This window comes from Corapipo altera, unplaced genomic scaffold (assembly GCF_003945725.1).
Source record: "Corapipo altera isolate COAL_440 unplaced genomic scaffold, ASM394572v1 1, whole genome shotgun sequence".
NCBI lineage: Eukaryota > Metazoa > Chordata > Aves > Passeriformes > Pipridae > Corapipo > Corapipo altera.
Window position 1 is genome coordinate 34,869,246 of NW_020884873.1, and position 23,103 is coordinate 34,892,348.

The 23,103-nt window shown below is 35.7% G+C and overlaps 1 protein-coding gene across 6 annotated transcripts in view; it reads right to left on the bottom strand.

Annotated features, from left to right (window-relative positions):
* MON2 (MON2 homolog, regulator of endosome-to-Golgi trafficking) overlaps positions 1–23,103 on the bottom strand; it is a 68,884-nt gene that overhangs the window by 35,156 nt on the left and 10,625 nt on the right. For all 6 annotated transcript variants that reach the window (XR_003529821.1, XM_027656254.1, XM_027656271.1 and 3 more), the window contains exons 2-18: positions 20,959–21,022; positions 17,092–17,219; positions 16,151–16,282; positions 14,414–14,543; positions 13,773–13,870; positions 13,007–13,132; positions 12,140–12,334; positions 11,282–11,406; positions 10,749–10,888; positions 7,938–8,091; positions 5,159–5,391; positions 3,842–3,923; positions 3,020–3,201; positions 1,725–1,837; positions 499–603; positions 165–245; positions 5–78 (exon numbers count right to left, since the gene is read on the bottom strand). Coding sequence is in view for 5 of the 6 variants with exons in the window: in XM_027656254.1 (XP_027512055.1) it covers positions 5–78; positions 165–245; positions 499–603; positions 1,725–1,837; positions 3,020–3,201; positions 3,842–3,923; positions 5,159–5,391; positions 7,938–8,091; positions 10,749–10,888; positions 11,282–11,406; positions 12,140–12,334; positions 13,007–13,132; positions 13,773–13,870; positions 14,414–14,543; positions 16,151–16,282; positions 17,092–17,219; positions 20,959–21,022 (2,162 nt within the window). In the remaining variant the exon portion in view is untranslated. The remainder of the gene's footprint in view (positions 1–4; positions 79–164; positions 246–498; positions 604–1,724; positions 1,838–3,019; positions 3,202–3,841; positions 3,924–5,158; positions 5,392–7,937; positions 8,092–10,748; positions 10,889–11,281; positions 11,407–12,139; positions 12,335–13,006; positions 13,133–13,772; positions 13,871–14,413; positions 14,544–16,150; positions 16,283–17,091; positions 17,220–20,958; positions 21,023–23,103) is intronic.

Sequence of the window (23,103 nt, forward strand, 5' to 3'; positions counted from 1 at the left end):
TTACTGTGAGTTTTCAAAAAGCTTTGAAATCATGCTGGATATAGATGGCAGATCAGTCATAACTGCTGTAGTCAGAACCTTAAAAAGATAGAGAAATATGTCTTGTAGACTGCAATAGAAAATACTGTGTAATCATTAACTGAAAAACGAACAGTGGTGCTTACTGTACTGGGCCCTTCCACAGCTCTTCCAGGTTTTAATGCACCTCCAACACTAGGCTTCAGTCCCAGAATCCACACAAGATGCTGAAATACAAAAGGATCATTTTCAGCAGAAAACCCTTTTCAGGCAGAGGGGAAACTAACATTATACTCGAACTAGTTAGCGACCTTCCAGCCAAACAGAATTCAAGGAAATGCTACAGTACTTACTCAAGGCAATTCAAAGTACAGCATGAAAAGAATCATAGCTTCTTCTCTTGCTCACAGACTAACTCAAAACCAAATTACGGCAAAACCTCAAGGTATAAAAGCAAGGCATAAATATTTCCTGCTATACCTGAAGAGTAGCCAGGACAAGCTGCCAAGATGTACCGAGAACGGCTCCATGGAAGTGAGCTAAGTTGAGTAATGTCCTCATACACTGGATATTTTTTGACGTCAACTAGGAAAAAAAAAGAAACAACCAACCAATCCACCACACAATTTTTATCATTCCACAATGACAGTGTTTCTAGCAATCTTCCAATTTTTACTAAGTAGCTTAAAGACTACATTTTGTTTGCACTGGAACACTATATCTTTTTTAGAGAAGTAGTTCAGTATCTTTCCTCTCAGTCTTATCCTGTTGAATATGACTATTCGAATATTGCATCCAGCTCTGGGGTCCCCAGCACCAGAAGGATATTGACCTGTTCGAGTGAATCCAGAGGAGGCAACCAATATGATCAGAGGGAAGGAGCATCTCTCCTATGTGGAAAGGCTGAGAAAATTGGGATTGCTCAGCCTGGAAAAGAGAAGGCTTTGGGGTGACTTAATTGCAGCCTTCCAGTACCTGAAGGGAACTTACAGGAGAGATGGGGCAAGACTATTTAAAAGAGCATGTGGTGATAGGAAAAAGGGGGAATGGGTTCAAATTGAAAGAAAGTAGGTTTAGATCAGATATTAGGAAAAAATTCTTTACTGTGAGGGTGGTGAGGTACTGGAACAGGCTGCCCAGGGAAGTTGTGGATTCCCCATCCCTGGAAGTGTTCAAGGCCAGGTTGGATGGGGCTCTGAGCAGCCTGGTCTAGTGCAAGGTGTCCCTGCCCATGGCAGGGGGATTGGAACAAGATGATCTTTAAGGCCCATTTGAGCCCAAACCATTCTGATTCCATGATTTGATCGCTGCCCTCTTCTCCCAGTTTCACATTATTATTAAAGACACAAGTTCAAGTGCTCCAGCTTAATTGCATCTTCTCCACAAAATCAGTCTATCTTAAACAAAATAATATGTAAGTGGACCTTCCCACACAGGCCCATAACAGAGCAGAGATCTAGGGTTTTCCAAACGGAATGGATGAGAGTTTCTGAGCTAAAAGTTGGGAAAAAAAAAAAAAGGAGTAAGACTTCTTCACAGTTAGAGAACTTTGGTGTCCTGGGCTGTCCCAATTAAAACCTTAGGATCATAGTTCAGATGACCATTATTTGTAAGAATGCTGTTTATCTGTAGCCTATTTTTGAGACACATTGAGATGCAGAAAGAAGCAGTTAAGCAGGATAAGATCACTTACAGGTTGTACTTACCATTACTGTTCCCTGTGGCTGAAGAGCTAAGGGTTGCCCTACTGCTACAACTTGCTGATGAGACTCACTTGAGGGACTAATCATTTGAACATTCTGTCCCTGAATGGAATATGCTATAGGAAAATTGAAAAGAAAAAAAAAAATCTAAATTTAAAATCCAGTACTACTTGTAGTAACAACCACCTTCTGGTAAATACGCTCCAGAGAATTTTTTTCACAGTATTAGCTTTAAGGTAGCTCACTTTGAGATCTTTAGTTATATTTAGATTATATCATTGCCTTACAGAGTTAAAGAGCCTGCAATTACTCCCTGTCTCTAACTATTAGACATTGCTCGCAAAACATTAATAGGTTTTATGTTAAGACTGAAATATTTATGCTTAAGATACAAGCATTAGACTCAAGTCAGCTATTGGTAGTAACTGTGGGTAAACGGTATCATTGTGTGCTACCATTGTACTAGTGCACTCAGAAAATGAGGGTGTCATAAATACTATGTCATGATGTTTTTCCAATACAGGACTTCAGGACACCCATTTTATAACTCACCTGTAAAAAGAAGGACAACCTACATACATAACTTAAGTTCTCTGCTTTGTTTCCAGCAGATATTTGTGTGGCTCAGTCATGCATACATCTTCACAGACTAGGATCTAATAATACACTTAGTGGATTGGACTGAAGTAAAGGTGCTGGTCCTTGTTCCCAGCCTAAGGTAGTTTTGTTCTATATTAAGAGGTCTAATGTTAGACCCATCTGTATATTTTTCAGGTAGTTGCATTTCTCAGTAAACAGTAATTCATTTTCAAAATTTGAAAGAGTACATCCTCAGCTGGTATATCTCATGAATTACAACATTCTCTCAAGGTGTGGAAAGCATCGATTCAACCTTCTGTAAGCTGAATAGAGCCCAGTGCTTAGATCTTTCACTTATGCAGTAAGTACTAACATCACTAGACAACTGTAGAAAACATTTTAGTACACCATAAATGCAAGATGTTCTAGCCAAAGCTTTAGTACACAAGTTGCCCAGAGACCTTTTCAGATTTTGGATGCCTTAATTACATATCCCAGCAGATCTTTAGCACGGCAGACAGATCCTTAGAATTCTGACATACCCTAAGCGTTCAGGAAGTTTTAGGTTGACTAGAATGATGCTCAGCAGATGCTGCAAGACTAATCAGGAAACCCAAGTCCTGTCTGAGGATTCTTACATACTTTATTATAGCCACATCCTGAAAAAAATGGGTTTAGAGGACAGTACATGGAAACACAAGGAAAATTTCTGTATTTACATTTGCTGGACAGAGCTGCAGTTGTGCTGTTTAATACAGTAAGGGCATAGTGAGGAGGCAAGGATCCTTTGCAAATGGCAGTGATAAAGGCATCTCTTGATGTTACAAGACCCAGTCTTCCACAAAGTGCAGCCATGGTCAATTCTGCTTTTAGAATATTTTCAGTGGCAGCTTCATCAGTACTGAAAGAGTACACATTGTTCAGCAAGAATTAATCCAGAGCACAGAAGCAAGTAGGTAACCAACATCAAAAGCCCTGAGAACATACACTTTAAACCTGTCAACACTATAAATACTGAAGAGTAAGCATAACCAATTAACAAAATTCTTCAGAATCATTTCTTATAAAATTGGACTTTAGTTCTCAGAGACTTGGTAAAGGAGACTATGAGGAGGTATTTAAAACTATTTTCAGAAAAAGATGTTTTATAACAAAAGGTTCTTTGAAGGAGACAATTAATTTACCATAGTTATTACCTAGTAAATAGCTTTTCCTCTTAAAAGATTAGATAGTACTAACAAGTAGCAAGACATTACTTAATCTCTTACCTACAGTAATTAGGACATGAAATCACGTCAAAGTAAAAAGAAATAAAGATCATTTAAATTAATTGTTCTTTATTGAAATGCATTAAATGTTGATGCTAGATGTCTGGAGACTTCTGTATCATTTACTCAGTCTAAGCCACAAACCTGACTGCTCAGGTGCCATGAACGGCACTCATGCTGACAACTGTCAACTTGGTCAGTATCAAAAGTGAGTTCAAAATAAAGCTTGGAATGTCATCTTAGAAAAATCAAGATAAATGAAAGACCAGATACCTTGCATCAAGTAGGAGGGATAAAGCAGCCAGAAGACCACACCAACAAGCATTCACCATTTCTTCCCAGACAGCTCTGCTAACTTAAAAGAAATACATAAACTTTTTTATAGCAGAAACACAGTATTTCCCTTAATAACTTTCAATTATATCACAAACAAAATGCTTGCTTGCTACTGCATCTTTTAATGTGTGTTTTTATATGTATGTTTACACAGACACATATATGTATATACAGAAACACACTCACACCAGTAGAATTTCAACACCTGCATTTAAAGTAACATTCTTAAAGCAAGAAATGTCATCAAGGCACTGCTTATTCTAAACTGCACCAAAAAAAAAAAAAAAAAAAAAAAGCAAAAATGAGGGACAAGAAACACACTAAAATTTTTCAGTGAAGGAAAAATACTCTCCCCTGGTACTCATAATTCTCCATTTCTGTTTTCCGTTTCTTTTATTTAATAGGGAAGAAGTATTGGTCTAGCAGATGGGTAGCTGCTTATACCATTTCCACATGTCCCTCTCCACCCGGCCATGACAAGTCCCAGGGCTGAGCCGGCACTGCTGCAGCACCATGGAGAGCTCCCCAGGCCCGAGGCGGCAGGACAAGCCCCTCTCTTTCCCTCTCGTCTCCCTTCGGCAGCCCCGGTGCCTGGGTTCGAACTTCAGCCCTACAGTCTTGGCTTCCTCTTGCACAAGCCAAACTCAAGTCTTCAACCACACGCCCTTCTGTACGTACAGACCCCTATACAGACTCGTCATATGTTGCACAAATAGAATCCTCAGTTCATATCAGTTCTGCTTTTAAATAAGTTCTTTCCTAATTGCTTCAATCTTTCCTGAAATCTCTCCATTAAAATGCTTATTGCTCTTTTTATCTTGTTACTAGAAATACATTTGTCTTCTAATGTGGACGTAAGTGCCCCGTTTTTGTCAGTCAGGTTGTCTCTTGTGACCTTGGATCTCAGTATTAAGCAGAAATTAAGGGCACGGGAAGGCAGAATAGTATTTCTGTCAAACACAATGCCTATTACCCCTCCCTCACATCCCACCTACCTACACATAAAACAGTATTAATAGACCATAAGGAATCTGTGACTAAGGTGCTATAGGACAGAAGCAGAACATAGTCAATTTTTTTTAATAGGCTACTGATGTTCCATTACAAAAAAAAAAAAGGCAAACCAAAACCACTTCATTAAAAGTTTTTATACATAAATAAGAAACACTAAATTTAAGCAACAAAGTAAGAACTTTAAAATCCTTCTTTCTGCAGAAATGTTGTATTTTATATAGTGTTTGAATTTTCAAATACCTAGTTCTTTCTCTGATTGATCAGAAAGAGACTGCAAATCTTGCTGTTCTGAAGACTGTGCCGGCAATGAAGTTGTCTCTGCTGTGGCTGGAGTGACTGTTTCTGTGTCTCCCAGCTCTCCTTCAATCATGGTAGTGATACCACGGACAAGATCCAGTAAACAGTGAAATGCCACCGACATGGCATAGCCTTCAGGGATTGTAGGTGGCTCTACTTTGTCCAGCATTTCCAAACTAAAAAAATTGAAAACATGACAAGTAAGTGTGTGGCAATACCATTGTTTTTAATAACAATAATAAAAAACAAGCTTCCAAATGAATGTTAAGTACAAACAGGCCCCAATTACCATCCTTCAAGATTTACAGTAACTCAAGGAAAAAAAACCCTTAAGTCATTGAGTAAAAGATTAAAGGAGTCACTAAATAAAACAGTAACAGAAGGAGTACATACACACTGAGCAGAGAACTGCAAATAAATATTTTTTAAAATGAACACTTACAAGCAAGTATCACTTAATGAATAATTCTACTTGTATTTTTATTTTTCTTAAAGCCACTGCAACAGAACCTATTCAAAAGAATACAAGTACATAGGAAAAACAGAAGAAATACATCATAAAGTCATGACAGTGTGAACATAGTTATAGCAAATTGAGAACAAGTCAGACGTTCCATTATCATTACCTTTGAGTCAATATGATTGGAAAAGCTTGTAATAGCTATTATTATAGCTATAGATATTACAGGGCCAAATATTCCTCACCTACATGCATAAATAGACAATGGAAGTTATTTGTATGAAGAGGAAATGTCTACATGATTCACTCCTGAAAAGCGTATAAATAAAACATCTATGCTGGAACTGCAGCCTCACTGCCACTTTTCTTCATCTTTTACCTTAAAAGCACATAAAGTACTGCTGACTTACAAATCTAACAGGAAAAGATTGTAGCTGACATACAGCAGCATCTACACAAGTAGAGACAGGCCATTACCTGCTATCTCAACCACCATTTCATTATCCTACAAACTACTCTTAAATAGCTAATATTCCAGCTAAAATATGCCAAAGACACTTTTACACTGTAGTGTCACCATTCTTTTCTGCACAAAGGATTATTCTTTCTCTCAAACATGCAACACTTCAGTTATCACCTCTAATTTCCTAAGATAGCTGCCTCAGATATCTGGGAGCACAAGTAGTACAGGTAAATCACATGATCAGTTCTCGTTATATACAAGTAAGTGTGAATGTATATACAGGTCTAATTAAAATTATTAATGGGTTTTATAGTTACAAACTATTTGTGACATACAGGTCACGTCCTCTTACTTTCAAAGACAAGAAATTCTAACTTCTAAATAAATTACAAGTTGTTACAGTTATATGTCAATGGCCACGAAAAATCTTGAACAGTCTGTCTAGTCCTCTTAAAAACACTTACTTCCTCATGTAAAGAGGCATAGTGGGAATGAGAAGAGACATTGTGTAAAACTGGGAAGAGACATCGTGTAAAAGTATAAGGTGTGGCCATTGTATGAAAATCTAATGGTAGCAGAAGAGAATCAGTGATAGGATGACCCAAACTCACAGTTACAGCAACTCATCTCCTTACATGCAGGGACTATAGACAAAAGTACAAGATAGGGGAAAAAACTGCTGACCAGACATGCTCATGACAACTCCATAATCTTACACAGAAGAAAAAAAACCACAAAAATTATGCAGAGGAAATCATGGAGCCATTTGAGGTATCCAAAAGTAAAAGAAGCAAGCTCAGAGCAGGATAGATTATGATGGTGGCCACAAGGTTCTTGAACCAGTTAAGAACAGAAAGAAAGAAAGAAGACAAGGAAGAAAATCAGAAGGTTGTGGTAGCTGACCAGATTAAAAATTTGTATTTCCTGAGAACAGACAGGTAACCTAAAACAACATTCATGGTCACTGCTGGAACAAAAAGTCAAGTTGACACATACATGTTAAGTACTGAAATCTGAAGACGAATTTTTCCTTCTGTCTGTCAACTGTAGAAAAAGGAGCTTCTACTGTAAAAAATACTAAGATCCAGGCTACTTGTAGATTTCACTGAATTTTAGTATGTCAAAATTTTATGGTATACAAGTAACTTAAAGTTTGGAAGATATTATTCATCAATGGTCACGACTGACATGAAAAAACTTTCACTATTTCAAAAGTAACATAGTATTCACAGCTTTAAATTGAGAACACCATCTCCATTATACAAACTCATGACAAAATAACTGGTCATTCTAAGAAGCATTCAGAGTCTAACCTTGGTATATAGGTCAACACATTGTTTGAAATGACAACCTGGCCAATATCCACCATAATATCCTGCTCAATAAAAACTGCAAATACAGTAAAGCTGGTGTAAGAAAGCTGTTTTTCACTCCCATTATTCCCATTTGCTTAATGCCCCTAATGTTTGCCATTACACATTGCAGCAACAGATATTCCAAAATTGTTACATACTACAGTGAGGCCTAGAAGTGAAGAGTTATTACAGAAACAGTAGGGGAGGGGAAAATCAACAGATGCTAAAACCATAGGGGACATTTGAATCAGAATCCAGGGCATTGAGACAAAACAGTAAAAAATCAGAACACCTCATGGCACCAACAAAAAGAAAATTATTAATATACCTCAATGTCAGAGAAACAAAACCTCAATACTCACTAGTAAAAAAACCCTTAAATCATCAAGTTCAAAATTATTATATATATGTTATATACATTTTCAAAAGGATAGAAGTACTTACTATGTAGCTTTAGCGCTGCCTTGTACTGTTACATTCAGGATGGGTATCCAAGTGCCTCTGTACTCAAAGGCAGGTAATACAGTTGCACCTCCTCCCATTCCTAGCACTCCTGGGTTAGTCTGTGCTGAGCCAGTATTCCCTGATGCATTGCTTCCTGTTCAGAAAAACAACGTGATAAAATGAACCAATCTTATTTTAGTGATCAGCAAACATCCTCTTTCTACATTTAATTTTGAGACACCAGGAGTAATCTGAAGACACCCTGTTCAATAATGAAAACCACCACCAACACAAAAAACTATTTCTGAGCTCCCTCTGCTGTCTAAAACATGATCATATGTGCAGCTCACGGATGCCAACTGCCTAATTTTCAGTCGGAATAAAATGTTTCTGTGAAAGGTATAGCAACGTACATAACAATCTGTGAATTAATCAAACTTACATAGTCTTGATAAAACAATATATATTTTAGTGAACAGTCAGACAGATATTTGAAAGTTAAGGATTATTTGAATAGTTGAATAGTTGACCTAGAACTCTATAATCAGAAAAAGAGGTTAATTATTCCAAGAACAAACTTTCAAGATTTCAGAAATGCAAAAGCCACAAGAAGGGTCGAAGAGAACGGCAACATTTGAATCTGTGCCATGCCAAGGTAGAATAAAACAAACTACATCAGGGAAGGGCTGACAACATGCCTACCAACAGCTAGGAAGGAACAAATTTTGGTTCCAATTGAAGGAACCAAAAAAAAAAATTATAAAAGGAGAAAAAATGCTGCATACATACACTTCCTACATATAGGACATCTATGCTTACTAGGAATAGGCCCCACAAGTTCAGATTCTCTCTGTACACACAACAGGGAGAGAGGGCAGAGTCCCCAGGAAGGCGACTCACAGTGCCTAATACATCAGTGTAACAGCCATTTTGGTGTGCTTGCTTTTAATACAGAGAGAGGCACTAAACTACTAATTTAGGCAATATGAATAGACAAAAGCTTATGCATACATTTTAATACAGCAAAATTTAACAGATTGAAAAAACCGCCATACTGCTAAACAGAAATGGTTAACCAAACGCTGCCCACTTAAAACACAATTACACTGGTGTCATTTTCTGTGATCCTACCGAGCAGTCAGACATATACAACTATTTTCATATCAACATAACTCAAAGTGGTTGGTAAACTTTGCAGCAGTATAATAAAAGAGACACAAAACTGCAGTAGATGCAAACTGCAGTAGATGCAGCTTTCAACTTCTATCAAACAGCTACCTTGTTGCAAAACTGAGGCTCAAAAGCCAGGTATATAAAGTGTGTAAGTGTCCAAGGCCTGGTTGGATGGGGCTTTTGAGCATCCTGGTCTAGTGGAAGGTGTCCCTGCCCATGGCAGAGGGTTTCAAACTAGATCACCTTAAAGGTCTCTTCCAACCCAAACCATTCTATGATTCTGTAAGACAGCCTGCTATGACAGGATTGTTGTTATAATCAAAAGACTTAGTTCTAAAATTACATTGCATTGATCTGCTCTTTGTATATTTGACCATAGGAGGAAAAAAGGTAGAAAGACAAATGTATGAGAAAGTGACGTGAGAAACACATGCAGAAAAAAGAAATCAAAAGGTAAAGAAGAAAACAAACTGAAACTGAACTGAAACCATAACCCAGTGAAACAGCAACAACACTAAGGGTATGACCCTATTGCAGTGCTGTTTCACTGCAATGAATGTGGAAAAAATTTAGGTTTTCAGAATGAGTATTTTAGAATGGCTGTTCATATGTACATGCTACATGACGAAAAGTGCTTTTCTGGTTTATCCTAAATGAATTAAAGTAACCCAGAAATAATACTAATACAAGTCTTCCATCCTTTGCTGTACAGACAGCTATTGAACAACAGATACTGACACAAATTTCCTCATGCTATCACTGCTAACTCCAACATGGAATTCCAGCTTCATGAATGAACCCTGAAAGTGTAACTCTAAAACCAAACTCTTTCATGTTTCTTAATTTAATAGTAGATATGATAGATAATAATTACACTTTGATTATCTGGTTTTTAGACCGAAAGACACCATTAGAAATTATTTTTATGTTGTTTACTGCTGAGGAATCTGCTTCCAGAACCCCAAGAAGAAGCAGAGAGCCATAACTTGGACATAAACATCAGAAAAAGTATTAACAAAAGGATCATTTCTTATTAAAATAAAAATATACCTAGTGAAATGCTAAAACCCTGGTTGCAAGAAAAGACAATCAAGTTTAGTTTCATTAAATGTCTGTTTTCAGCTAAAAAAAGCAAAGATCATCTGTAAAATACACATTTTTCATTCTACCTCTTGGCTTTCTCAGTTCAGTTTTGACCCTGAGTACCCAGAAGAATTAGTGTCTGCCTCCCAGGAACACACACTGTCTTACTACTCAAACTGCAATCATAAATGACATCCCAGCACAAGGAGGCAGAAATCAGATAAATTTTTTTATAGTTAGAAATTAAAAACAATTCTTCATATTTTCCCTCAGAAAAGTTGTGAAACAAGGAGTTTGGTCGCTGTAGAAACAGGAACTAATGCACCAGCACTGTTCTGCCAACTGGGGGCTATGTCTTTCCCACAATACAGGTAGATAAAATCCCCTGTTGTACCAGACCTGAAAACAGTATTTTGTCTCAAGGTAGGTTTTCACCTCAATGAACACGGAAGCACAGAGTTGTACAATGTCAGATGTATGTACTGAATCAAACCAGAATTTATTATAACAAGAAAATGATGGAAAAATAAACTGATAGTAAGGACAAGGCTTTACCAGTTTGGTTTGGTGTTGCTGATGTGTTCCCTGTGCTTGGTACAAGAAATAGTGACTGGATGAAGGACCCCAGTGCATTCACAATATCACGGAAAACTTTAGTGGAATGTTGCTTCATATCATACGATTGACAAAAGGACCTAGAAAATATTTTATAAAACAGAAAGTATTGACAAATTGCAGACTAAAAGCATTTTTAACAGCAACTTCACCCACGCACACACTCCATTCTGTAGACTAAATGCATATTTTAATGGTAAATATTTAGGTAAACACTAGTATTTAATTTTAAGTAAAAGTTCCTTTGACACTGGTAAGATAGAGAGGGTTTGGGATACTCAACCATAATTCAGCCCTTCCTAGATAACAAGCACTGCATAACGCATCATAAGAATTATCAGGAAGAGCTTATTGCATCTAAGTTTCTACAATTTTTACAATATTTACAATGTTTTAGAAAGCATTTCCTATTAGAGAAAAATAGAAATATTTTTAACATTTTATATAAAAGTGAAACTCAATATATTTAATACCTTAATAGCTGAGGCTGCACACAAAGCCTGTGAATAGATTCTACTGCAACGGCTCTTAGCCACTGTGGTTTGTCTGCATCCAGAAACTTAACCAGCAATGACAGAAAGATTTCACATTCTGTTACCTAAAAGATATAGTTTATAGTAATTAAATCAAAAGAAAATGCTCCTACAAAATATTTTCTAAATAAATCTTCTCTTTCATCCTAGGAGTCCTATCACAGCAAGTTGTGTACAGGATCTAAAAAATCCCTTGAACATGTATTTACTCAAAATGATATCAAAAAAATACCTAATAATTATAGGCATTACTTTTAACAAGCTAAAACCATAATATGCGATTGTACTAACAGGGTTAAATTCCTCACAGACATTGTAATAAAGGTCATACATTTGCCACAGTAAACAAATGAAACAGAAAAACGTCTTTTTTCACAAATATCTAAAATTTGGGAGGTAAGAACAGCTGAACACGTGTTTTTTACACACATTCTGTAAACAGCTTTGGCAACTCAAGTCAAAAGCCTCATATAAGACATTAACAAGGGACAGTAATCATCACTATCTAAAGCCAGGTAAACAACAGATCAAGAGGTTCCCAAAACCTGAAAGGCAGTTAAGTACAGAAAAAACAACAGCTAATCTACTAGGAAATTCACGCAAGTCCATGTTTAATAAAATCATACATTTAGAATATATGTTAAAAAAAATACACATAAGAGGAAAAGAATATTTAGACTTTTCTTCCCTCAGTATATGTTAACAGCTCCCAAGAACTAATCAATACTATTACTGACCACAGTACCCGCAAATACATAGAAAACCAGAACTGTATAATGAAAATTAGCATATTCTTACCAGCAAACTGTAAAACTGTTTAATCAAAACAGAAACTACTCTCAGCAAACGCATACAGATGGGGAAGTATGGTTTTTCCACTGGTGCTGGGGAAGATGACGTGCTGGAACCTTGCCTGAACTTGATATTTGGGGAGAAGAGCTTTATAACTAGAGGGCATACCCTTTCTTTAAGAAGAAAACTGAATTCCTGATGCTGAAAAAGGAAACAGAACAAGTTATAAGCAGATATTCTTTAACTGCTACCCCATAGCTCTCTGATCATGCATCTTATTTACATTTACTGTAAAGATCAAGCAGTCCAAAGTCATGTAAATCTTGGTATAAATGACATATTAAGGAAATGAAAAGGAAGAATTGCAGATACCATTGTAAAACTACCAAAAAGTATGATGAAATTACAATGGTCAGGTTCATACTATGCACCCTTCCTGTTCTATTTTGCAAGTTGAAATAGGCTGCTAAAACACCACTTATTAGGTATCTAATTTTTTATTTTAGCTACTATCTGCTAAAACATGTTACTGCAGGATCATGGTGTATTTACATGTAGTAGATAAGTGCAATTTACAGACATGATTCTTACTTTACAAGTGGGGTAAGGTTAATGCTTTCACAGAAATAACACCTAAAGTTACAGGGCTGTCATAAGTCAGGCAAGATAAGAAAATGCATCTTTGGAGGAAATATAAATGGCAAAACAAGAAGTGAAACAGAGTAAAACGCGCTCTACAAAATGCACACAAAGTGTTTGGGAATAGAAAAACATGGTCAAAAAAAATTGAAAACTTTCCTATTATAATGAAGTGTAAATTTTACTACCTATGTGAATAAAGTCTTTCTGTTTTCCCCCCCAAGAACTACTCACTTGTAAAAACACTTGTGGAAAGTCATTGAGGACTGACTCAAGAAGTTCGAGGCCAAATGTCCGGGTCATTTCTGTCATACCCACAAGCCAGTAAGGAGCATCGGCATTAACTAACTGACAAAGATCCTTAGAAAGAAACACAGTAACATTTACAATCTCTGTACCATTCTGTACCAGCAAAGTTTCCCAAGTTAATAACAAAATCTACACACTCTCCCGCTTTTGTAATGAGTAGTTTTCCAATTTCAAAATAATTTTTCCTCAAATATTTCTTTTACATAAATTATAAAGCAAAGAAAACTTTTAAAAGAAATCTTAAACTTTGCTAGTATCCTTGTAGCAATTCTGTTCATTCTTGCCCTCAAAAATATCTCACAACCAGTGAATTTGCTAAGTCAAGAAGATTTTTATTGGTGTGACAAATACAACTACTACTTTTCATTATATACTTGCCTTTAATGTACAATACCAAGCATAAGAAACAGGACTGAACTGTAGTAGCACTATCTGGCTCACATAAATAAGAATCTTGAATTTAATATAGACATGTATGCCTAGTTATTATTTAAAATTTATAGTAAAATGTTCTTCAAGGCCACTATGATGATTTCCAATCATCACCAATTACAGTAAATACACATAAGAAAGCCCAAGGCTCTGGTCAAGGACCTTGTCAATATGCCAACAGCAAATTTTTGAAATTCCTTAGAGATGTAGAAGCACCAAATCTTAACAGCAAATATATAAATATATGCTTCCCAACTACCTGAAAAAGCATATATGCATCCTTAGCACATGGTTTCAGTGTACTGACAGATCTTCTGTTACTATTTCCTTGAACTGCAACTGGCTGGTCAATAATATCTGTCCAAAAAAAACCAAAACAAAGTTTTGTGAACAAAGGAACTGTTGAAAATCAAGTATGTAATCAGTGTTCTTACAAAAAGATTCAAAGAGAATGGCTAGGTAATTCTTCTCCAACTTATCACGCCTTTGGAAACGAACACTAGATTGGCTACTAGAGATCAATACCAAGCACTTCTTTCCAATAAATGTTCTCTTCAAAACTACTACTGCCATGTATTTCACTCAGCAATCTAAGGTACCTTCATCTTAAATGACACCCTCACCTCAAATCTCTTCATAGTACTAACCTGAAGACCAGTTCTCAGAGCTTGAACAAAAAATCTGGATTTTTATATATTGCTGTACTGACTTGACAGACACAATGTCTGATGACTTCATCTCCTTTAAATACAAGTAAAGGATAGTTAAAATTAACCATGTCTGTGATTTTTTTTTAATAACATTTATAGACATTTTATTACTTCTTTATCTGAAAAAGAAACATCTGATGGATCAAAAAAACAGGTCAATAAAAGCAAGTTGAGTAGGCAGTATGCCCACCTTTATATCGTTCATCTTCAGCAACCACTCTCTCAAATACAACAGTAACCACCTGCCGCACTGTAGCTGCCGCGGTGTTATTTGTGATATTATCTTTTGTGAAGTGCAATCGAAAGCAAAGTACAATTGCCTGAAAGGAAAAGAAAAATAGGAAAAAAATCACCTTACGAGAATATATTTAATCTTTTAGCTAAGAGTCAAGACGGTTGATTGACTGAGGAATGCTTTCCACTACAGTTTGTCAAAAGGTTGCCTAAAAAAATATAATTTTAATAATGTTAAATTTGAAGAACCAGAGTAAGTTCTACAGATTACTCTAGCCAAAAAACTCTTTAGTAATTCTCCCCAAAGGTAATCTGAAAATGGTATTAACTAAAGACATTACCATGTGTCAATAAAAGTACAGTCATCACACCGATGATGACTTCCATCACACACAGTAATCACATAGACAACTTGTATGAATAATAATGTCAAAAGAATATTAGAATTATAAGGTTAATCACAGAAAGGTCAGTCAACTCCAAACTAAAATGCCATTCATCTCCTACATTAAATCACAATACTTTCACAATCATGTTGCCCTGACCGCTATTATTCCTCTCTGAGTCACACGTTTTACTGTGTCATTGTGCTGGCAGTGACCTCAGTTCTGCTTCCCATTGGATTTCATTATTATCTCTAACTCACAGTTTAATACTTACATATTTTATAATGAATTTTGAAAATTAACATCTGTATGTGTAGTGAAATCTGTATTTCTTGTTCTTCTGTCTTTATTCTGTGTTCTTGCACTTGCAAGAACCTCAACCACACCTGGCCATAGCACTACATGCTCTAAGCCATACAAGAATTAGAATTTTCTTTCGTTTCTTTTTCCTGTATATTATTTGTGGACTGTGCTCAGATGGTATTCACATGTCAGTTTGAAATCTTACCACACAATCATATACTTCCGCACTTTCACAAGACACTGCATGATTCTCTACGTTAATCTAACAGCAGTGCCTGTATTAAGTGGCTTTTCAAGATGGTTTACCAGTAACTTTCTTAATTTAAATCAGTCAAGCTAAAACATGAATATGTGATACATGTCTGGCTCAAACTAATTTTTTAGAACATAATCTAGAAGAGGAACTTACCTTAAGCAGAGTTTCACAATTCATATATGAGTAAACAATGTTGCTTCTTCAAAGAAAAGTATCTTATAATTTAAATTAAAATGGACTGGAATCCTTATTTTTTTGTTTTCGTTGAAATATAATATCCAAAATTATGCAGTAAATTATAATTTAAAATTATGCTGTAAAGTTATTTCAGTTACGACTGAAAGAGCAATAACTGGACTGCTTTCAAAAGAGATTTAAAGCAGGCTGAAAGGCAGTTTCTTTTAACATTTGCTTTATTAGTGAGAGCTTACACTGTGTTATGCGCTCTGATTTCAGTTCAAAAACATACAACAAATATAGCAGATGAGAATTAGCATTAGCTCAGTGTTTTTATTTCAAATTCTCATTAAGTCAGAAATGTATTATTGTGAAGGAATTACAAAACAGATTGAAAAAGAAGCTAAAAGAAATCCTGTTTTCAGAGTCTAGTCATAAAGACAATAGAGACACAACAGAATTAAGAAAGCCCTCTTCTCTTCCATTATTTTCATACACCACCTATGTAAAATTTCCCTGTTTTTCCTCTTGGGTATTTTAAGTACTATAGATGGCACTAACAAATTCTTACCTTGGACAGTGCTTCATCATGCACAACAGTGTTGGTTGTTAAAAGTACAAGAACTGTCTGGAGCAATTTAAGTTCTTCAAGGCTGTTCTCCATCAATTGCCAAAGCATATTAATAATGTTTCCTGCTGCAGCCTACATAGAAATAATTTTTTTCCAACAATTAAAAGTGTTTACATACTAGTATATCATGTGTAGATAGTTAAGAACATCACTGTCATAAAGACATATCATAACGGAATGTTCCTGATTCTCTGTACCATAGCACTACACTGAGAATATAAAGCCATTTTGTCACAAGCTTCCCAAAGTATTTTTAAAAAACTGACAGCAGAAATCTCTTAATGTGTAGTCCAAAGTGTGTACTACATTTTCTACTTGGAAATATAGCAGACACAGTAAAAAGATATTTTACCCTCAGAATTCATTCATATCAGAGAAAAACCAGTGTAACTTTACAATACTCAAGCACAACTGAAGGTATATTTTAACTGCATTATTTTCACCAGCTTCTTAACATGCTAATGTATACACTATCATAATATATCATGACATTTACAGTTGCACAAAATGTGCAACCATTTTACCTTATTTTTAAAAGTAAAATGTAACAAAAACATAATAATGTTATTGCACAGAGTATATTTTGTACATGCACAAGGTTCATTACATCTTCAGTTCCTGCAGTGTAAGAATGCAAACTAAATCATCTGGTTTCGATTTTCATTAATTTCTTTCTAGAAGTTACTAATGTTTCCTTAGGTTTTTTTTTTAATGCTCTAAAAGGTTTTCTCTTAAATTACTGAAAAACAGATATGAGTAAAATATCCTGCAGACTATGTTGATTATAATACAAACAGCCTCCTAAAACAACCCATTCACATTCAGTTTGAGGTCTGTATTTGCCACCCTGAAATATTTTTTTATTTAAAGACTGGTCTTACCTCTGAAACAACTTCATGGGACATGAGCCTCTGTATGGCTGCTAGACACAACTGAGTGATCTTTGGTTCCTTTGTTCCACAACCCATGAGAAAAGGCTGAACTACTTCTGAGCTGTTCTCTTTCAATGCTTTCAAAAAGAGATTTAAAAGCAGTCAATGTTTAATACTTTGAAGAATACAATGCAAAATTTGTTAACCACACCTATTAATAAAAAGCAATCTCCGGTCTTGGAAATTTGGGATTTACATTTGCACCACAGGGAAAAGCCAAGTGAACACAGACACTGGGCTGACACAGTTCACTTCCACAATTACCCTGGCTGAGGTTCAAATCCCAAGCAACTTCTCTCTTACACACTCAAGTGATTTCCTCTTTCCAAACTCAAAATATCCACTTAAGAGTCCCTTTGGTTAGCAAGGTGTAAGGTTCTGCCAACCCCAGAGCTTTCTCAGGCCTTGCAGCAAGGTCCAGTCCTAGGCTGGTAGCATTCTCCTTCTGCTCTGCTTCACCTCAGCACCTAATGCAAAAGCAACGGTGTGGCACAGAGCGACATACCAAAGCACAAAGGAGAAGTGTGAACTGCCATTGACAAAACAAGAGGAGAAAGAGACAGGACTGTTTGTATCCTGCCTACATTCACCTGGCTGCGAATTTGTCAAACAGTGTTTTAGTGACAAAGGGTAGCTTCTTAAAATGAAGTTTTGCCAGGAGAAAGCATCAGTTTCGTGCACTTCTCTCCCTCCACACCATTTTTTTGTTAAGGAGAAAAAGCTTCATAATGAATACAATATTCCACGCTGACATTTTAAAAAGTTTTTCCTCATAAAAGTAATTTGATAAATCTGATATAAACTTCATAAAACTAAAAGATATTAAACCATGAAAAATATTAAAAAGCATGACTGACTGATGAGTGTTTTTCCATTTACAGGTGTAGTTGTTGATTCATGCAAACTTTTAAGATTTTTTCCACTCTTCACCATTTCAAACACTAAAAATTTCCTCACAGTTGAAAGTTCCGTGTGTATTCGTACACTGAATGTCATACACTGTTTCAGTCTATGTGTAATAGAAGAAATGTGTTCATGAAAAGTTCCACACATTTTTCTGAGCACAAAACTTACCACAAACAAACAGAAAATACATTCTCACATAAAAATGCAAACATGATCTATACTATTAATATGATATTAAGTATCACTGCAACCAATTTGGAAAAAAAAGAAATATCAAGGTAAAAGCTACAAAAATATACTTTATTGATAATTTCCAACTGAAACATGAAATAACATGACTCAGCAGCTTCTATGAAAAGATTTGGCTAGTATAAATTATAGAGGTCAACTTTCTATAAGACAGTTCTTATTTTTACTTTATGAAGATAAAAAATTAATGTTTTGTAGATCTGGTTTGGTGCCAACCAGGCACATGCTTTAGTTCTTGTGGCTGTCCTGTGCAGGGACAGGAGTTGGACTTTAATGATCCTGGTGGGTCCCTTCCAACTCAGAATATTCTGTGATCATGTGATTCTGTGATTGTATTAGCTTCAGTCTTAAAATACACAAAAAATGTTATTGTAGCCAGGTCTGCCTTCATTTGTCTACCAGTTTATGGTAGAATATTTTCAAAAAGAAATCTGTCTTACTGAACCATAATAAAAAAGAAGTTTTGAGAAAGTAAAATTCTTTCATTCCCTCAGCAACATTATAATTCTGATTTTCTAGAAAAACTTCTAAAACCTAAGTTTTTGCACTTCTGAAAGCCATGTGGAAATAATTTCTCACATTTATTTCCTGTGAATTAAAGCACAAGTTTTCTCCTCCTTTAGAATTACTCAAATCCTCATAAATAAATTATGAAGCATGCACAGATTGCCAAGAATGAACACTTTGAAACTGCTCAACTTTTTCAAGAGATAGAAAGAAGTTAGATTAAGGACACTGGAGTTCTGGCAGGTTAAACACATCTCACCAGAAATAATAATGCTTTTAAAGATCCTAAAACCAATTTTAAGACTGCATCTATATTCCTAAAAATAATAATCCTACGCAATGCAATGCTTCAAGAAGGTATTGGATCAGCTTATTCAAAACAATCTGCTAAAGTTGAAATGACAGTTTACATCAAAATATTAAAAAAATAATATCCTAATCAAAATATTTATTTGCATTAGTAGAAATTCTAGTAGATGTTCCTAAATCATCTAGCAGTCAAAAAGTATGCACCTCACTAGATTTCACAATTACAGTAGTATTCTGCAGCTTTATTATTACTAAGTATACACAGTACTACATAGTATTACAAAGTATACATACTATCTTCCTTCAAAAAGTTTTAAAGAGTAGATAGGAGACAATATCTTGGCATTAATTTATCTACAAGATTAGGTTACAACTGATACTTCAAAAAATACAAGAGTCCATAAAGAATTAAGACTGTGTAATGACATTATGTCTAAACTGTGGAATGTTAGAATAACATGCAGGCAAAGTACACTTTCTCAGTATGAAACTGCAGAACAGAGGGGAACAGTTATTATCCTATTAGCAAAGATTAACTAATCAAAATAACTTTTAGGACCTGTTGGTTTTCCTAACCTCATAACAACAAATCTGTGCAGTTTTTTTGATTAACAAAACAAATACTGAGTACATTCTTGTTTAAACTTTCCAAAGGAAAAGTATTTTAAAAATTTGACCAACTACCAGAAAGTGTTCCCTCAAAAAGATAAAAGTAAAGACTGCCTACCTATGCCTAAATTCAATGATCTTTCATGTCTCTTCATTTTGAAATGAAGATTAAAAACCAGAAAATTTTGCAGGATTACAAACTAGCTTTCTAAAATACCAGCTTCTTTATACATTAATATGTCAAAGAATGTTGACTGTGAAGCTTCCCAAATGGTTAACTAGAGCTTTCCCTTGTTCATTTGTGTATTTTGATATAGCTGACATTACCTGGCATAGTTTTCCCACTTATGTCAGCATTCATGACAGCAGAAAAAACAAAGAAAATAAACAAATAAAAAAGAGGTATTAAAGTGAAACACTGAGGAGTGGGACTGTTACTTCAAATAATTCTAGAAAATGCCTCCTTAACAATATTTAATTTACATACATCAAAACTATATATGATTTTAGACCTGTATCATTGGACCTCCCAAATAATCTAGCATTTCAAGGATTTTGACTACAGCTGGGGTAAAGCACTCAAGTATTAATGCAAGGACATTCAAATCTGGTTGAAGACTTCACCAGCAACTGCCAAGAAGCCATCTATTTACATACTATTTCATAAAGCTTAAGACATCAGAGTTTGTGTTTTAAGCACTTACAAAGCTGCAACTCACAAGATATCTCCTGTCCCTCAAGGCATTGGTACATCTTAAATTGAATGACCTTGTCTCAGTCTAAGATGGATTTTTGCCTGCCAGTTACAAGTCCCCAAAGGCTGGACTCTCATATTAAATACACAGATGAGGATCACACTGCAGAACTCCACACAGAGCACTCAACAACAGTTGTGGTGAACAAAGACAGTGACTAAAACACTGAGAATGTGGGGTCTAAATATTTCATGTTATTTTTCTAAGTGGATGGTTAATTTTGTAGAGCATCAACTGAAAATGGAGCCCTTCCTCAGCAACAGTTCATGTTCATGTTCAGTTCATGTTCATGAACATGAAACAGAAGTAGTATTAAAAAACTTTTATGCCAGGATTTTTTGCTAGGAGCCCAAAACTAAAGCATCACTGATATAGCACATACTAAAAAGACGTAGTATTACTAGACATATCCAAGACATCTTTTTAACATTTTGATCTGTAACTCTGCTTTATTTTCCCCCATTGTACTGCAAATAATTACCTGCCAAAATATCAGTGTTGCGTGCAGCTATTGTTTTCACTTTTATTATTCCTGATTCAGCAGCCTGGAAGAGAAGAAAATAAGTAGTTTAGATGCATTATATGTCATACATCAATATCTGCAAAGAAATAAGAATACTGTAGAGAAATAAAAAGATATTGTCTCAGAGCAAAAAACGTTTTTGTAGTGCTTTCAGTAAGCAGAGCTAATGCAGAAGTGAAATCTTTGTAGCTGCTGGAATTCCTTTCCAGAATTCCATGGGAAGGGTTATATTCAGAATTTTTATAAATCATGATTCCAGTCCTATGAATGCAAAGGAAAATCACTGGTAAGCATAAACACTGTTAAATAGTCTCTGTACCGTTTCAAACTATGAGTATAAAAATGAAACTCATTTTTCCACGGATTTTGTCTCCCAAATGCACTATACAAATTATCCCAGGACAGCAGCATAAGGTTGGCTTTCTAACAATACTCTCTGTTCTCCCCAGCATGCCATACAGTCCACACCAGCAGTTCCTCCCCTTTCCCCATAAGTACAACCTGACAGACCCACAGCGTTCCCCCCTCCCTCACGCACATCTCCAGCGGGACGGGGCCCACGCGTGTGCAGGGTGGGGGCACACAGGCCTGGATGACAACCAGGTGCTGCAGGGCGAGGACATCACACACTGCTGCCAGGGAACAGCAGTGCTCTCTTCAATTATCTGCAAACACTTCCCCTCATAAGTCACTGAAGTCATGTTCTCTAATGAAATCAGGCCAAACTGAAAATATAACATGGAGGGTTTGCATTTCAACACTATGATTTCTGACAAGTTTTGTGTACAAAACACAAAAATGCATTGTACATGGTGCCTTTCCATTTTTTTAAATTCTGTTAATACACTGTAAGCCTCTGGAAACAATTAAATAAATGAAAACAAATGCAATAGGTTTTCCCAAACAACAGGATGCAAACTGCTGGAAAATACTGTTCTGCCAAATTTGAAAGAACACTTCCCCTTTTATTTCAACTTCATATTCCTGTGCACTTTCCACACTAAATATTTCTATTTTTCCTCTGATTTAAGGATGTGTGCTGTCACTACATAAAACAGATTAGAGAAGCAGACAAACTGTGGCAGTAGAAATATGAAAGTGACAGTTCTACCAAGTATTAATATTCTCTCTCCATCAAAACACTTTTCCAACAAGATTTCCCAGAAAGTCAGGTTAAGGTGACTGCACAAATTCGTAGTCAAATATTTTAATTGAGTTGATATACATATTTCTCAAAATAGTTAAATGATAAATGTCGAGCTGAAATTTTCAATTTTTATTTTTTTAATTTCCCAAAACAACACAGAAAGACTAAACACTGCCTTAATACCATTTAAGAGAGAAAGAAATTCTGGAGAGTTATTTAAGTTTTCCTGAACACAGTGCTTCTACTTCAAAACCAAACACAATATTATCCAAAGTGTTTGGTTAACATACAACATGCTCAAATGAGCACAAAACAAGATACACATATATATTTTGCATAATTAAAATGAGGAGATGAGGAGTGCCAAACGTAGCTCTCATATATTTTAATTACATTAACTTAACGTGTTGAAGTTCTTGAGTTTTAAGTCAATCTCTATTCCTCTTCACTTATAAATTGTCAGCTAACTGGCAGGGGTTTGTCACAACAAATCGTTCCTATTAATTAAGAAGGATTTGTCACAGTCCAACTTCAACTCAAACATCATGGCTAGGCTTTGCGTACGAAGATTTGGGAAGTGTGTGCCTTTCCAGTCCAATTTGGGGGAGTGGGAGGGGGCCCAGTGGGCCATGGGGACCCTGGACGGGCAGGAGGGTGGACAGGGCAGTCCTGCTTGGAGGGTTGCGGGTGGGCAGTGCGAGAGAAGTGCTGTAGTAAAATATGTCCAACTTCAACTACCTTCAAACTAAAACTCATCACATCTACTGGCAATTGATTTCTTTCTTGCCAGGAGTGACAAACTGAATCTTTCTGATTCAAAGAACTATTAAGCCTGCTCACGAGTGGTAAACACAAATACCATGCACTTGGCACAAAAAAGGAAAAAATTATTTCCAATATGTCTTTCAGTTGTTTCCATGCTCGCTTTATATAAGAGAGTATATATTTTTTTTAAA